We start from the raw sequence: 16,349 nt of genomic DNA, 5'->3' as shown, positions 1-16,349 counted from the left end.
GCATTTTGCGACTCGCAATTTGGCATGTAAAACAGTGTGTTTAACACTGTTTGCGATTCCGATTGGGGTCGCAGATTGTGAGGCTCATGAATATTAATGAGCCTTTCGCAATTTGTGAGCCCATTGAGAATGACAGGCCCTCCCAGGGATGGTGGCTTGCTGGGCTCAGCAGACCACCATGTCTGGGACTGCTTTTAAATAAAGCAGTTTTTTTTATTTTTTAAATGCAGCCCGTTTTTCTTAAAGGAAAACGGGATGCATTTAAAAAAGAAAAAAATAAACGTTTTCATTTCATTTTTTAAGGGCAGGCAGTGGTCCCTGGGACCACTGCCTGCCCTTAAAAAATAATATTGCATGCATTTGCAAAGGGGAAGGGGTCCACTGGGGACCCTTTCCCATTTGCGAATGCATTACCACCTACTTGAAGTAGGTGGTAATTTGCGAGTGTTTTGCGACTGCAATTGTGGCCGCAAAACATTGGTACATAGCTATGCAGTTGCTATTAGGAAGGGAACGCCCCTTCCTAATTGAGAGTCGCAAAACAGTATTTTGAGAGTCGCAATTTATTTTCAAGTTGCAAAATACTGTTTGTAAATTGGCCCATGCTTTTTAGCGTGCGCAAACGGGTCTAAGACCCGTTTGCGCACGCTAAAAAGCTTCGTACAAGTTCGCCCCAAGTTCCCAATAAACTGAATTAGTTATTGAGCTACTTGTGCCGTTTTCGTGTTTCAGGTGCGATGGCACAACAATCTTGTGTTTTACCGCCTGTACCCCTTGCTGTGCCAAAAATGGCCACTCATTAAAAAGACTCCAAGTTCTGTCACAATCTTCTCCAAAAAACAGGTCTAGGGGACCTCCTGCAAATTGTCACTGAGAACACATTTAGAATGGTTTCCTCTTCAATAGGTAATGAGCTTGCAAAGAACTAAGCCCGTATAACACCCATAAAATCCATGAAGTAATATTAAAAGCATACATTTTCAATACATACACAGAGATCTAGGCCTAGTCAGTTTGATTCTTCTGTCCCCTGTTAAAACACGGCATAAAAAATAAAGGACTTTTAGGGGCGTTGGTAGAAGGGCCATAAAACTGCTTATTTCGGTAGTTATTGTATCACTTTTGTAAGCAACCAAAATTAGACTATATATATATATATATATTATTTTTTTTTTCAAGATACTTCTGCCAAGTGACTCTTGATCACATATACCAAATGTGGACAGTCCTGGCTTTTAGATCAGCAATATTTTACATTCTAAGATATGAAGCTTTGCTTTCCCCATTGTATGAAAAGGAAAGTTTTCCAAGTTCATGCATCAGTAGCAAACCCAGTCCAGAATTTCTTTGGCACTCATAATCCTGCTTTATCCCACTGCAACTAAAGGAAGACGTTACAAATAAAAAATACAAAGCGAAAATCTGGAACGTAGGAACTTGAGAGATCTATAACAAGTCTCACACACCAAGCCCCAGAACAAAGTCTACCAAGCATTTGCAATGCAATCGGTCTCGCCTTTGGGACCTTATATGTATTTAGCTATGCAGCACATAAGCCTGGGTGCTGAAACATCTACTGTTCTTTAACATGGAGGAAAAGTAAGCACCTAAATGCGTGACATGCCAGATATGGGAACACATGAAGAGAAATATTGCTTTCAGCTGGAAATGGTATAGTCCAAAGCTCTGTTTTTAATATAAAATCAGGGCCTTCGGTGGTCATATCACTGAAAAATCAAGATTTAAAAAAAATACTATTGTCTACGGGTGATAGTGGAAGACAATTTCTATGGACTGGAATCTAGAGAATGCTAAAGTGATTCTCGTATTTTACTGACCTCTGCTGGTCGTTTTATATCAAGAAAGTTAAATAGAGGCAGTTGCCAGAAAAATTTAAAAAAAGAAAGTCCCTCAGCAGAAATCAATTCTGGTATTGTTCTGACCTCTACTGGTCGTTTTCTATCAAGACAGTTAAATAGAGGCAGTTGAACAGAAAAAAATATCCCTAAGCGAAAGGAGACAAGTCCTAGGGCTGATCTCCAGAGCCCACAAAGTACATACACATATAAGTATATACTAAAGTATTTACAAGAGGTCTCGAATGCTCGACCTAAAAACCTAGGACTGACAGAAGGTGTGACAAACAGTCTAGCGTTGCTTGGCGGACTTGGCATCAATGGATTTTGTTTGACACAAGTTGTATTTACCTTCGTCTCTCTTCAAAAACTGCAGCAATGAATGGATGGCAGCCACAGCACAGGCCACACCTGTGCCATCGGCCAACTGAGTTTTAAAATACTCGATTATTTCTATAAAAAACAGAAAGAGATAATGTTAAGTCTTTTTATTGTATTCCATTTGCCGGAGCAGTTATCCAAATTGGTTAGACAAAATTAAAAGGCTGTTTATAACACAAAAGTACAAAATACTAAATAAAATAGGGATGGGGAAAGGTATGATTGACGCAGAATGCTAAAATAGTTAAAGCAGGTTAGTTTTATTATTTAAAGAGGACAACAACCTTATCTGTATAGGAATTCATTCGGGCAGACACAAACGTGATTTGTATCAATTTATAATTCACACTGAGATAACAGGACTTGCTAAAGATAAATGGTGTGTCAGTTGGGAAAAAAATAACTTTGAATCCAGTACTTTTGATATAAAACACAAAGGTGGTCTACAAATCCAGCAGATGGCGCTTCGCATGTGCGCTGTAAGGACACAGATCTGGTCATTGGTTGGGTAAAGCAAACAGGTCTTCTATTTTTAAAATATCCCAATAAAAATACTTCTACCCTATGACATTACTAACTAGGTTTTATTTTTTATTCTAAAAAACTGTCCCAATATCATTCTGAATACAAAAATGCAACAAAGATTGGACTAAATGTGGCCATGATTTCAGGCCCAATCCGCAGGGTTATGGGAATCCACCATTCTGCCACAACAGGGACAGCTGGTGCTCTGGTCTGTGTGGAGATTCTATGAGGTCTTCTTGAACTCCATCCTAAAGTGCAGATGGTACTATTATGAGCACACTCTTTTGCATAGACAATGTCAACTTGGATGGGTCTTGTACTATTAGTGCTCCAATACAAAGCAGATGTAAATATTTTTTTCATCTCTTTATTACTCTAGTGCCCACATAATCACCAGTTGGGAGGGGGTAGGGTCTCTAACTTTTATTAAAGTGAGAGCTACTTCTGATGAGACCACCCCAAGGTACAGCCTAACATGTGGATGAAAGAAGGGTACATAAATAAAACCGAGCAACTGAATTGCTGCCACTGGACAACCCTGTTCGGCTGCAGTTGGCACACAGCACTAGCGGCGAAAGGACAGCATCAAGACAGGTTTAGGTATTCGGTCTCCAAGGACCAATTTCATTCCTATGCTCTTGTTTATGAATCAAAGCCGAGTTGCGAGTGCCTAACTGGGAGTGTTGGCCTCTCAGTCATGCAGTACGTGGGATGACCCTTATCTCACTTTGAGAGCTAGCGCATCCACTATAAATGGTTAACTGCCATGAATTTCATTGGTTGACCTACACAAAATAATCAGAAAGTGATTTGTTTTCAGCATATACATATACCCTAACTAGGAACGATAGCATGATACATTTTGGAAGGTACAGACGGATATTACAGCTCTAAAATCAGCACACATATCTCTGCAGCCACCCCGATGTTTATGGGTATACATGTCAGAAAATTATTAAAAACAAATTAATGCATTAAATGATTGCTTTAAGATGCTAAGCTATCTTAAAAAAAGGAAAGGAGGGAATAGGAAAAGAAGCAAAGGAAGGAGTATAAGAAGGCACATAGAAAATGGGAGAAGTAATGACAAAAAGGAAAAAAAACAATGAAGAAGTGAAAATGGAGAGAACGAATAGAGAAGAAAGAGAAGGAACAAATAAGAGTGAGAAGAAAGGAATGAAAAAAGAAAAGGAAAGAGAAAAAGGTGAGAAACGAAGGAGAAAATATAAAGGCAGAGTAGAGGAAAGAATGATAGGGAAAGAATAAAGATGGGGAGGAGAGAAGAAAGGCAAGAATGAAAGAATATGGTGATGAGAAGTAAAGAAGAAAATGAGAAAAGGAAATGGAGGTAAGAGGTGCAAAAATGAAGAAATAGAAAGTAAGAAGAAAATGAGAAAACCAGGAGAGAATTACATGAGAAAGAAGAGAGACAGAAATTAGGAGCGAAGGAAGGGATAAAAGGATAGGAAGAAAGGGACCAGAGGAAATGGAGAGATGTAAAGGACAGAATGAAACAAGGACAGTATAAACCGGAAGGTGGAGAGAAGGAGAAAAAAGAAGAGGGCAGTAAAGAAAGGTGAGAAGGGAAGACATGGAAAGGAGAAAATGAAGATGGGAGAAGAAAGTGAGAGAAAGGATGGGAGAAAAGAAAAAAGGAAAAGATGAGAGAGAAGGAAAGAAAAGGAAGAGGAAAGGAGAATAAGGAGAGCAGGACAGATAGAAATTCAGCCCATATCACTGAGAACAGATGCACAATCAATAATCCTGAACTTCACCAGCTTCACAGAGCCTGGAGTCACTTTAATAGGAAGGTTACTGCATATTCTGAACCCGGATGACAGGCAATTACTATGTACTAGCCTGTAAGCTACTGGCAGCTCAAGAGCAACCTTCTCTGTGCTTTATACCTCATTAAGACCGGAATGCCTCCTGCCCCCCCCCCCCCGCCCCCCCCCACCCCCATGGACATCCTTCTTTCTCGTACTGGTTTCTTCAGATTACTGAATCTAGCACATGAACTGTAAGGATGGGGTGGCATTGTGATCATCCACAAATCGACATTGGTCGGCAGGCTTCAACAACATCAAACAAAACCTTACAATGTTTCATACACCATTTCCTGCTTTGTGCAGCCTGGACTGTACCTACCACCCACCACCCATCTACAGACCTCCAAAAACTAGCTTAACCATATTCCCCTGAATTCTCTAATCTCATCATCTGCCAGCTACTGTAACATCTTCCTTGGCATATTCAGTCTCCCTATAGATGCTGCAACGAAACACAAAAACACACACAAAAACACACACACAAAAACACACACACACGCACACACACACACACACACACCCCCCCCCCCCCTCTGCTCTTGGATGGGACAAGCTTGTCCACCATCTCCTTTGGCCTCCTGCATAAGTGACCGTCCCACTGGCGATAGCCAAAGCTTCCACTGATGCCCTCCAGGAAGAACTGATAACCCTTGCATTACCTGTTGATCCGAAAATTAACATGTCTGCACCACTATAGACCTGCACTTAAAACCCAATCCCTTGGAGACCAGAAAAGATATCATGTACAGTCATGGTCTGGTGGCTAAGTGGACTACTGAACTCATGGTCAAGAGTTTAAACCCCACTAAAATCACTCTACTTTTCACCCTCCTGGGAATGCCGATTGTTGCAGAGGAACGTGGCTCCTCCCCCCTCGAGCAGTTCCGGGGGCTGGACACTGCATATTAGTACTATGTCTAATCGACTGCGCAGCGGGCACGCGCAGCGGGCGCGCCAAAGGCAAGCCCGTCTGCGCCCGTCCGCACTCGTTTAGCGACTAGCGCTGGCCACGCTGCAAGAGAGGAATACCAGGCTCCAAGAATCGTTTGGCTACGTAATGAACTCCTCAGCTTTGCCCGAGGAGGTTGTCTGACGCCCTCCTGTACAGATGTCTCAGGGTGGGGGGGGAATAAGGAACAATCAAAGGATTGTTGTGATTCCTGTCCCTTCCGCTTGGAGAAGCTACCTGACAATGGGGTCAAAAGTTGTGGTAGGCTGGGGGCATTATCATCTACAGCCATCGTACAATCACCTGTGACACTACAGGCTTGTATGATTAACTGTAGATCTCTACCTAAACACACAGAAGACATTTGGCTCAACTTAAAAACGAATTCTTGGGATATTATGTTTCTGACGGAAACTTGGCTTCAAGATAGCTCCAATCCTGATCTTTGCCTGGCGATCCCGGAGGGCTATAGGATGGCAATAGCCAATCGGCCAAACACCAAACGTGGGGGGGGGGGGGGGACTAGCGGTGATTCTCAGGAAGGAATGGGAAATTTCATCAAAAATAATCAAGTTGGCAGGCCCCATTGAGGCCATGTCCTTTTGTATTAGAGTCACCTCTACTCTTTCATATGCAGGCTTACTTGTCTACCGACCCCCTGACTCTACTCCCTCACACTGGCAGGAGTTGTTTGACACTATTGCTGTTCTCTCCCTAAAATATACTAATTTTTTTGTCCTTGGGGACTTTAATGTCCATATGGACAAGTCAAATTGCCCTTCAGCCGTAACACTTACGGATACTCTCTGCGGTCTTAACCTGACTCAGAGGGTATCCTCCCCTACGCATGTTGCAGGCCACACACTTGACTTGATTTTCTCAAATGATCTCTCCCTTAGTGTAAAGGACCCTCTTCCTCTGACCTGGACTGACCATTTCTTGGTCCCTTTCACGTTAACTGGCCAGATGACGCCCAGTGGGTCCAGTTTGGAGCCTGAGGCAAGAAGAAACTGGAGGAAGGTTCTCCCCGAGCCCATGGGTCTTGAACTTCAAAACACACTTCCGCCTCTAACAGGTCAACCCGATCAAGATATCTCGGCCTTTGATGCATGGATCACGGCGGCTCTAGACAAAGTAGCCCCCATCAATATCATAAAACCTGCTAGAAAAAAACCTTCATCCCCCTGGTTCTCGTTAGAACTCCAGCGGGAGAAAAGTTTATGCAAGAGGCTTGAACGGCTCTGAAGGAAAAAGTATGAGGCCGGGGAAAAAGAGACCTATAGAGTGGCACAAAAAAGGTTCCATAAATTAAAACGAAAAGCCCTGAAGGACTATTTCGCAGATCTAATTATGGCATCGGATAATTCCTCTAAAGAAGTTTTTAAAATTGTGAAAGATTTCGTAAAACCGCAAGTCCTGAAAAGTTCGATCGCCCCCTCTCTGCACTTATGTGAGGATCTGGCTACCTTCTTTCAAACAAAAATTCAGACCATCTACGCATCTTTCCCTAAAACAACCATCCCAAGGCCACCGGCTGAGATCTTGCCGACAACCCTCCCCACGGAGGGCTGGAGTGAATTCCACCCTTTCAGCCCAGACATCTCTCTGTCTGAACTTTGTAAAGCTAAATCTGGTTCTCCAGCCGACCCCTGTCCTCCTAAGTTTTTTAAAATCCTAGCCCCATGGCCGAACCCGGTACTTAACCCTATCTGGAATTCCTCCTTGAAAGTAGGTATTTATCCTACTAACTGGGAAACGGCGTTTGTCCAGCCAATTTTTTAGAAAGAGGATGTTGATCCAGCAGACTTAAAAAACTTCAGGCCTATCTCACTCCTTCCAGTCCCTGCTAAAGTACTAGAGAAGGAAGTTCAAACACTGTTGGCTGCATTCCTGGAATCACAAACTCCTTCACGACTCACAGTCGGGCTTTAGGACAGGCTACAGCACCGAGACGGCCTTACTTGAAGTGGCGGAAACAGTTAGGCAGACGATGGACCAAGGGAACAGTGCGATGCTAGTGCTGCTGGATTTATCCGCAGCATTCGACACGGTGTCACACCAGATCCTCCTAGAAAGACTCGCCGCGCTTGGAGTGATGGGTACCACCCTGAGATGGTCCCGCTTCTTCTTGGAGGGACGTTCCCAAAAAGTGCTTTTGCACCCATATGTCTCCTCTTCCACCCCTTTGACATCTGGAGTTCCACAGGGCTCAGCCTTGAGTCCCTCCCTTTTTAATATCTATCTTGCCCCACTAGCCCCTATAATCAAACAACTGGGGGTGAAAGTCATCTCTTATGCGGACGACACGCAGCTTGTGTTCTCCTTTAGGGAACACTCCGCGGCTGCATTTACGAACTTCAGGAGTTGCCTACAGAAAGTTGCCTCCTGGATGAATGACAACTGTATGAAGCTAAATGCAGACAAAACTGAGATACTCTTTTTTAACCAACCTTCCCCCCCCCCAGCTCAGAACTCTGGTGGCCTGCGGAACTAGACCCCCCCCCCCCCCCGGTGCCAGCAACCTCGGTAAGGAATTTGGGATTTAAATTCGATGCCTCTTTGTCAAGCAAATCCCAGATCAGCCAGGTCTCTGCCGTCTGTTTTTGGAAGCTAAAAACCCTGAGAAGATTCCTGAAGCTAATACCGCTCAGCTGTAGAAAGTCCGTAGTTCATGCTCTGGTCATCTCCCAACTTGACTATGCGAACAGTCTGTATCTTGGCATGCCAGAGTACCTTGTCAGAAAGCTGCAGATTATACAAAACGCAGCAGCAAGACTGATTAGGAATGTTCCTTTCCGCCATCACATCTCTCCGCATCTCCGGAGCCTTCATTGGCTACCGGTAAAAAGACGCATTGAATTTAAGGCTTTAACCTTGGCCTTCATAGCTTCTTGAGACTCAGGCCCAATATATCTTAAGAAAAGACTCCAGAAATACCATCAATTCAGGACCCTTCGCTCGAATTCTCAGGAGTTACTGGTAATCCCCCATTTCAAGAAAGCCAGGATGGGCGGCAGGTCGTTCTCGGTAAGAACAACCATGCTATGGAACTCTATGCCGGAACATCTGCGTAAATCCCCCTCAGAATGGGTCTTCAGGAAAAACCTGAAAACATGGCTGTTTGACCGGACCTAGACCCTCTTAGCACCTCTGTGGTTTTTTTCGTTTTTTTCTTCGTGCTCTGTTGCTAGCGCCGGGACACCTCCGTTGGAGGTAGCTGTGCGCTCTACAAATGCCAGTAATAATAATAATAATAATAATAATAATAATAATAAAAACAAGCATTGGCATAGCCAATAGGTCTCGCCTTTGGGACCTTATAAGTGTTTGGCCATGCAACAGTTGATGTGGTTGCACCAAGGATATTGTGCTGGATAACTAAACACTTATAAGGTCCCAAAGGCGAGACCTTTTGGCTATGCCAATGCTTGTTTCTTTTACGGTGTAGTGCGGTCACACAATTGGAGATCACTAGATTAACATGTGTTAATAGAAACCTGTTTTATGTTACTGCAAAAACGGAAGTTTCTTGATCAAAACTTTTAACATAGGCGGTAGGCGTTCATTATATTCACTATGAAAATGGAGAGTTATAGTAGATATGCACCAACTTTGTTGGTAAAGTCCAATACCAAGACATGGATCAAGGCAGATCAAACATACCAGGGTCTCCTATGAGAGTATTGTTTGATAATTTTGGGATGTAGCCAGATGGCATTATAATTATATGTTTTATGCTGCAGCTTTGTCAATTATTGTTACACACTCTCTCAGTTAATTTTTCACATTATGTCTCCATCGTCAGTTATTCCCTTAAAAAAATGTAAGCAAAAGCAGCATTTCCTACAAATCACAGGTGCTGTTTAAATGACATAGTATGCTGTTTGAGCAACCCACAGCCTCTGACAGGAAACTGTAACTTTTAATACATTACTGCTTGTTGAAATAAAAGTCAAAAGCATGTTTAAAAAGTGTATCATTACAGGCACAACGAACCAGCTACTAACACTGTTAAAATATACATGTTTTCTTTAAACAAATTGGGTCTTAGTCATAAAGGTATTTTAAGAGTGCGGAAAGCAGTATGCATGAAGTACTCTGAACTACACTTGAATATATTTGTGAATTGGCCCCAAAACGTCTAAAATGGGACTATTCATAGAATGTTCACATACAGTTAGTACAATTAGAAAGGACAGAGCCTATTTGAAATGTTACCAATAGAGAGTTGGACATTTTGGGGCTGATTCAGAAAGATAGCTAAGGGTAGGTAAAGGAGTACGTCTATAAACCTACCTCCTGTAATCATAATGTTTTTGTGAATCATCAGGTTATTAAGTTTGTAGATTTATATAGAGTGGCTTATCACCAGTGAGGGTATCCAGGTGCTTTCCTGGGGCACGGGCAGATTAAGTGATTTACCCAGAATGATTGGATGTTGGGCCGATGCGGAGACTTGAACGCAGGTCTCCAGCTCCCGAGTTGGCGGCTCTGGCCGCTGTGCTAAATCCTCCTCCAGTACAATGTGGCGCTCAATAAAGCAAATATGCATTGTGCAAAAGTAGCCCTTTCTCCTTGTCACCCATCACTCCAAAATCTAAGCAAAATATTGAATTTCTGCGATCCTCCTTCTCTACTTTCTCTGGATGGCACATACTTGGTATCAATGCACATGTAGCCTCCAGAAATGGACAACTGCAGGTCATATGGCCACAAACTGAATGACCCCCTTTAATTTTTAGAACAACACTATGGACGAGTAACCCAGAACATGAACACTAAGATGAGGTTGAAGAAAAATGAGGGGGAAAAAAAACGTTTTTATCCAAACTATTAATGAAATGTCCCTTATAGTGTCCGAAAATGCATGTAATACCTTCCGAAAGTCTCAGTGGCACAACAATGTAACTTTGATGGGCTCATTAGCTTGTCAATTCTAAACGTTGTACGTGGGGAAAAAAATGATTCTGCAGTTAATTAATGAGCTTTCTTGATTATTTACACGTCTGAGGTAAAACAAAAGTGACTTAATATCATATTGATGTAGCCAATGGTAAATCTATCAGGCAACAACCTTATCGACAGCTACTGTCTCTGAATTCTAATAACGACGACAACAGTTAATATGAGCACCGCAGAATAAACAGACAGAGCTTTGCAGAGAACAGTAGACTCGATGAAATTAATCGATTCACGAAAATTAAAGGATGTCCACGCAATAAACAGTACTCGGCTGCCAGCTGAAGGGCCATACTTCAAAACATCTTCAACCATGACAGCAAGTGCGCAGCTGACCGGATAATTAAAACAGTAGGTGGGTGTCTAAGCTGCGGTCTGATAGCGAAATACGGCGAAGAGTCAGAGCGCTGGTCGAGCACAGAAGGATCTTATCACGGACTAGTGGCGGGGTGCCGCTCGCGCCAGGGATAACAGGAGGAGAGGCACAGATAACACGAGGAGAAGGCGCACGGATTTTTCAAAGAGATTTCAAGAGAGAGGCACGCAAGCCTTGACAGAAACCCACATGGCAGCTGCGCGCGTGAACGCAAGCTTGAGGCCAGCAAAAGCCTCTGGTAGCACTTTCAAAAAGCCACTCACTAAATGTCTCGCAGAGCAGCACATGCGCTGGCTCAGCGAGAACTAAAAATGAGCACTAGTAAACTGGGCAACCGTAAATATCTGTTGTGAGTACCAAAGCACAAAAAGGAATGAATGTGCACCTTACAAACACAGCATGCTTATGTGACAGCTTCAGGTGGACCTCAGAGATATGAAAACTCCTTATACAACATACAAGAAAGTCATCATTGAAGCAAATTTGCCCCATTTTATTTGTGTAGTTTCATATAGTGCTATGCTGGATGCTTTCCTGGACGCTTGCTGCGGCTGGGGGCATTGGAGGACCCTCACCTGCCCTTCTGTTTCCCTCGACCCTCCACAGCTGTCCTGCTCTCCCTCCCGCCGCTGCAGTAGAACACCCTGCGGCCGCTGTGAGGAGGGGGAGACCACAACTACCGTCAGCCTCTGCACCAGCTGACAACAATCACGCGCCCGGAGGCGCACAAAAGCGGTGACATCCTCGGTGGAGCGGGGCTTTCCTGGACGCTTGCTGCTGCTGGGGGCATTGGAGGACCCTCACCTGCCCTTCTGTTTCCCTCGACCCTCCACAGCTGTCCTGCTCTCCCTCCCGCCGCTGCAGTAGAACACCCTGCGGCCGCTGTGAGGAGGGGGAGACCACAACTACCGTCAGCCTCTGCACCAGCTGACAACAATCACGCGCCCGGAGGCGCACAAAAGCGGTGACATCCTCGGTGGAGCGGGGCTTTCCTGGACGCTTGGTGCTGCTGGGGGCATTGGAGGACCCTCGCCTGCCCTTCTGTTTCCCTCGACCCTCCACAGCTGTCCTGCTCTCCCTCCCGCCGCTGCAGTAGAACACCCTGCGGCCGCTGTGAGGAGGGGGAGACCACAACTACCGTCAGCCTCTGCACCAGCTGACAACAATCACGCGCCCGGAGGCGCACAAAAGCGGTGACATCCTCGGTGGAGCGGGGCTTTCCTGGACGCTTGCTGCTGCTGGGGGCATTGGAGGACCCTCACCTGCCCTTCTGTTTCCCTCGACCCTCCACAGCTGTCCTGCTCTCCCTCCCGCCGCTGCAGTAGAACACCCTGCGGCCGCTGTGAGGAGGGGGAGACCACAACTACCGTCAGCCTCTGCACCAGCTGACAACAATCACGCGCCCGGAGGCGCACAAAAGCGGTGACATCCTCGGTGGAGCGGGGCTTTCCTGGACGCTTGCTGCTGCTGGGGGCATTGGAGGACCCTCACCTGCCCTTCTGTTTCCCTCGACCCTCCACAGCTGTCCTGCTCTCCCTCCCGCCGCTGCAGTAGAACACCCTGCGGCCGCTGTGAGGAGGGGGAGACCACAACTACCGTCAGCCTCTGCACCAGCTGACAACAATCACGCGCCCGGAGGCGCACAAAAGCGGTGACATCCTCGGTGGAGCGGGGCTTTCCTGGACGCTTGGTGCTGCTGGGGGCATTGGAGGACCCTCGCCTGCCCTTCTGTTTCCCTCGACCCTCCACAGCTGTCCTGCTCTCCCTCCCGCCGCTGCAGTAGAACACCCTGCGGCCGCTGTGAGGAGGGGGAGACCACAACTACCGTCAGCCTCTGCACCAGCTGACAACAATCACGCGCCCGGAGGCGCACAAAAGCGGTGACATCCTCGGTGGAGCGGGGCTTTCCTGGACGCTTGCTGCTGCTGGGGGCATTGGAGGACCCTCACCTGCCCTTCTGTTTCCCTCGACCCTCCACAGCTGTCCTGCTCTCCCTCCCGCCGCTGCAGTAGAACACCCTGCGGCCGCTGTGAGGAGGGGGAGACCACAACTACCGTCAGCCTCTGCACCAGCTGACAACAATCACGCGCCCGGAGGCGCATAAAAGCGGTGACATCCTCGGTGGAGCGGGGCTTTCCTGGACGCTTGCTGCTGCTGGGGGCATTGGAGGACCCTCACCTGCCCTTCTGTTTCCCTCGACCCTCCACAGCTGTCCTGCTCTCCCTCCCGCCGCTGCAGTAGAACACCCTGCGGCCGCTGTGAGGAGGGGGAGACCACAACTACCGTCAGCCTCTGCACCAGCTGACAACAATCACGCGCCCGGAGGCGCACAAATGCGGTGACATCCTCCGCGTCGCGGGACCGCGCGCGGGCGGCGCCGGGCTAAGCCCGGGTAAAGGGCGGGCCGTCTGTGGCCGTCAGGGGGCAGACAGAGGCTGGGCTGGGCCATTTCCCTAACATCGGCACGAAGGAACTTGACCTCTGAGGTACTGTTTAGAACTCTCATATAGAGTAACGTACTATGGGCGCTTATTAATGCTGTTAGCTCCGCACAAGGAGGCCGGGCTGGGCCATTTCCATTTCTTGTCCCACCAATTATTGTTGCAAAAGTTGGGCATTGGAGTTGCCTAGATTATCAGAGCCCTGTAGCTAACTTGTTGAACTGGTAGCAGTGTTCGGTTTGCGCAGCACCTATAGGTTGACTACTATGGTGATTGTGAAGCACGTTGGACAATATTGTAATTGACATATACGAGGTCCATTGATTCCACAAGTAGGCAATTGTTGTTTAAATACATGCTGACCAATATCTGACCACGTAGTCCTGCTTGTATTAGGGGAAAAGTGGGATATCAACAGAAAGGGTGTCATGGCTTCTAAACCGAAGACTAGATCGACCAAGCGTAAAGCATGTACCCCGCTGATTACGACAAATAGCCAATCTAACACAGATACTCTTGCCGGCTATTCTGCACCCCCAACGGCCATAGATTTAATGCTACGGAAGGTCATTGGTGCAGTAAACGGAGAAATTGAACGCACTCAGAGACGTTTATCATTGACCCCTAGGCACAACTCCCATATACAAAGACACAGCAGTCCTTTGCTAGCCCCACAAATAAACCTTTGTGACAGTCCTTTGGACAAAAGCCCGGATATCTCAATTGAAAATTTACCTTGTGGCCAACAGTTAATAGAGGCCGACCCATTAATTGGCAAGGTAACAAAAAGACCCGACCCAATTAAGTCTAGGCTGCCTAAAAGAGGTCCCAAGAATACACAAGCCAGGAAGCTAAAACCAACCAATAAAGGGGGGAAGAAACAACTAAGGGAGGATGAGCTCATAGAAGTAGATACGTCAACACCATTAAGCCCTCCAGGATGGCTACAATTAGTTATAGTCGATCTGCAAAAACATATAGAAACCTTCATCATCGCTCAAATAAAACCTCTTTGCAGCAAACTAGACAAAATCACTAATGAGCTCCACAAACAGACGAAGCTGAAGGAAAGTAACTTTAACTCTACTGGAAATTTAACTTCAACTGTAACCCCCCCCCCCCCCCCCCCCCCCCCCCCAGAACTACTGCCTATGGAGAATATTGGTACCAGAAATGAGCTACGCACTACTGCACAGGTTCATGCTCCACCCATAAGTGTAGACCAGTTACAGGATAGATGCCGCCCTGAAAGTATGAAAGATTGTCTCCCTATAAATAAGGACCAGCTTAGGAGACCGCAGTTAAAGTCAGGTCAGGATGTGTCCCATGAGCAGAGGGATGTATGGCAGAAAGTTCCTGTTAGCAAGGGAAAATCTCCCCCTCCCCCCCCTGGAGTAAATTTACCACCTGAAGCAAGCCCCTATGTTGTGATTTTCGCCGGGGTCCCCGAACTCAGGGGGGGTCAAAGGGAGACACACCTTGAACTAAAAAATAAGATTATATACTGGCTAAATATACACAGACCTCTTCAAGGGAAGGAAAGGGGAGAAATTATCCATGTGAGAAGAGTACCATGGTTGGGCAACAGAGGAAAGGACATCGAAGGCGATTGCATTATTGCAAATTTCAGGAACCCAAAGTTAGTGGAGTATATACTGGGAAATTATAATAAAAATGTAACCAGTACTATTCAAACTATGCCTCTGGCCTATTTCTATCCCAGACACATCCTTACATATCCTTTGGCTCACAATTTGGGTGGGAAGGGAGAAGGATTAGATGGAGGTTGGAGAAGAAATCGTGAATATATTAATCTACCACTGTTACATTCTAATGGCCCACAGTGGGAGAATAGATTCAGTCCCCTCCAGTCGTTGGATGAAAATGATTGACTGACTAATCCAGAGGCAGGTTTGGCAGGGACGGAAACAAGGACACCCACAAAAATAATTGAACTAACATCAGTGGGAAGGCACACATTGAACCCCAGAGAAATCTGCCCGCAAAGCCAGATTGGGGAAAGGCAAAACCCACCACTAGAGGGGAAAGAGGCACATGAATTGGATACCTATGGTCGAAGGCTGTCTGGGACACAGGGACCACGGGTGGTAATAACATCCTGGAATATTGCAGGCTTAGCGGGGAAAATAAGTAACATAGAGTGGAAGAACCAATTAAGGGACTCCCATATAATAGCCCTACAGGAGACATGGGCAGTTGATCCCGATAACTATCATCTAGAGGGGTTTAAGTCCTTCTTTGTACCAGCTCAGGAGAGCAGGGCTGGCAGAGCAAAGGGAGGCTTAATAATTTATGCTGATGTAAATCTGAAGGGGAGATGGACTGTGCCATCTTGGACCTCAGATAACTTGCAAGCAGTAACCTTCCAGGGACAGGGGCTGAGGGTACAATTATTCAATTTTTATAACCCTGCCCCAGGAAGCGGCATTAATGCCGCACTTGAGGAACTAGAGCTTAGACTAAAACAAGAATTTGATTTAAGAAAAGGCGTTGAAAATGTATTTGTACTTTTAATGGGGGACCTAAACTGTCATCTTTGCCCACGCTTGACACCGGTAACTACCCATTGGGATCTCTGCCCAATTAAAAAGGGCCCACATCTGGAGCACACAGCTGAGGGTATATTAATAACAAAAATATTAGGGAGTCACTCACTAGCGCATACTATTGATCTGGTAACTCCTGAACCAGGGGGCACTCTGATACCAACTTTTAAAGGAAGGGGATGTTCGTCTATTATAGACTACATCTTTATATCCACCTTTGCTAAACATCGGATCAGGAAGGTAAACGCTAAATGGAGTGCCTTTAGCGATCATAACCCCTTGGTTATAGAAATACCATATAAGGATCTTCCTGAAATAAATAAGCAGCTGGATACCATTTTAAAACCCACCGATCAGGGAAGGCGTCTAAAATGGACAAAAATCAATGCCCCTGATTTTTATATTGCATTAGTACAAAAGGGGAGAAAGTGGCTTGAGGAGTGTTTAGATCTGCAAATAGAGGGAG

At 45.8% G+C, this 16,349-nt stretch overlaps 1 protein-coding gene across 1 annotated transcript in view; it reads right to left on the bottom strand.

Annotated features, from left to right (window-relative positions):
- EIF2B1 (eukaryotic translation initiation factor 2B subunit alpha) overlaps positions 1-16,349 on the bottom strand; it is a 55,349-nt gene that overhangs the window by 23,340 nt on the left and 15,660 nt on the right. The window contains exon 2 of the mRNA XM_085634148.1: positions 2,208-2,309. Within this exon, the coding sequence (XP_085490274.1) occupies positions 2,208-2,309 (102 nt within the window). The remainder of the gene's footprint in view (positions 1-2,207; positions 2,310-16,349) is intronic.

This window comes from Triturus cristatus, chromosome 11 (genome assembly GCF_964204655.1).
Source record: "Triturus cristatus chromosome 11, aTriCri1.1, whole genome shotgun sequence".
Lineage (NCBI taxonomy): Eukaryota > Metazoa > Chordata > Amphibia > Caudata > Salamandridae > Triturus > Triturus cristatus.
The sequence above is the reverse complement of the archived record's forward strand: the minus strand, read 5'-3'. Positions and strand labels throughout refer to the sequence as shown.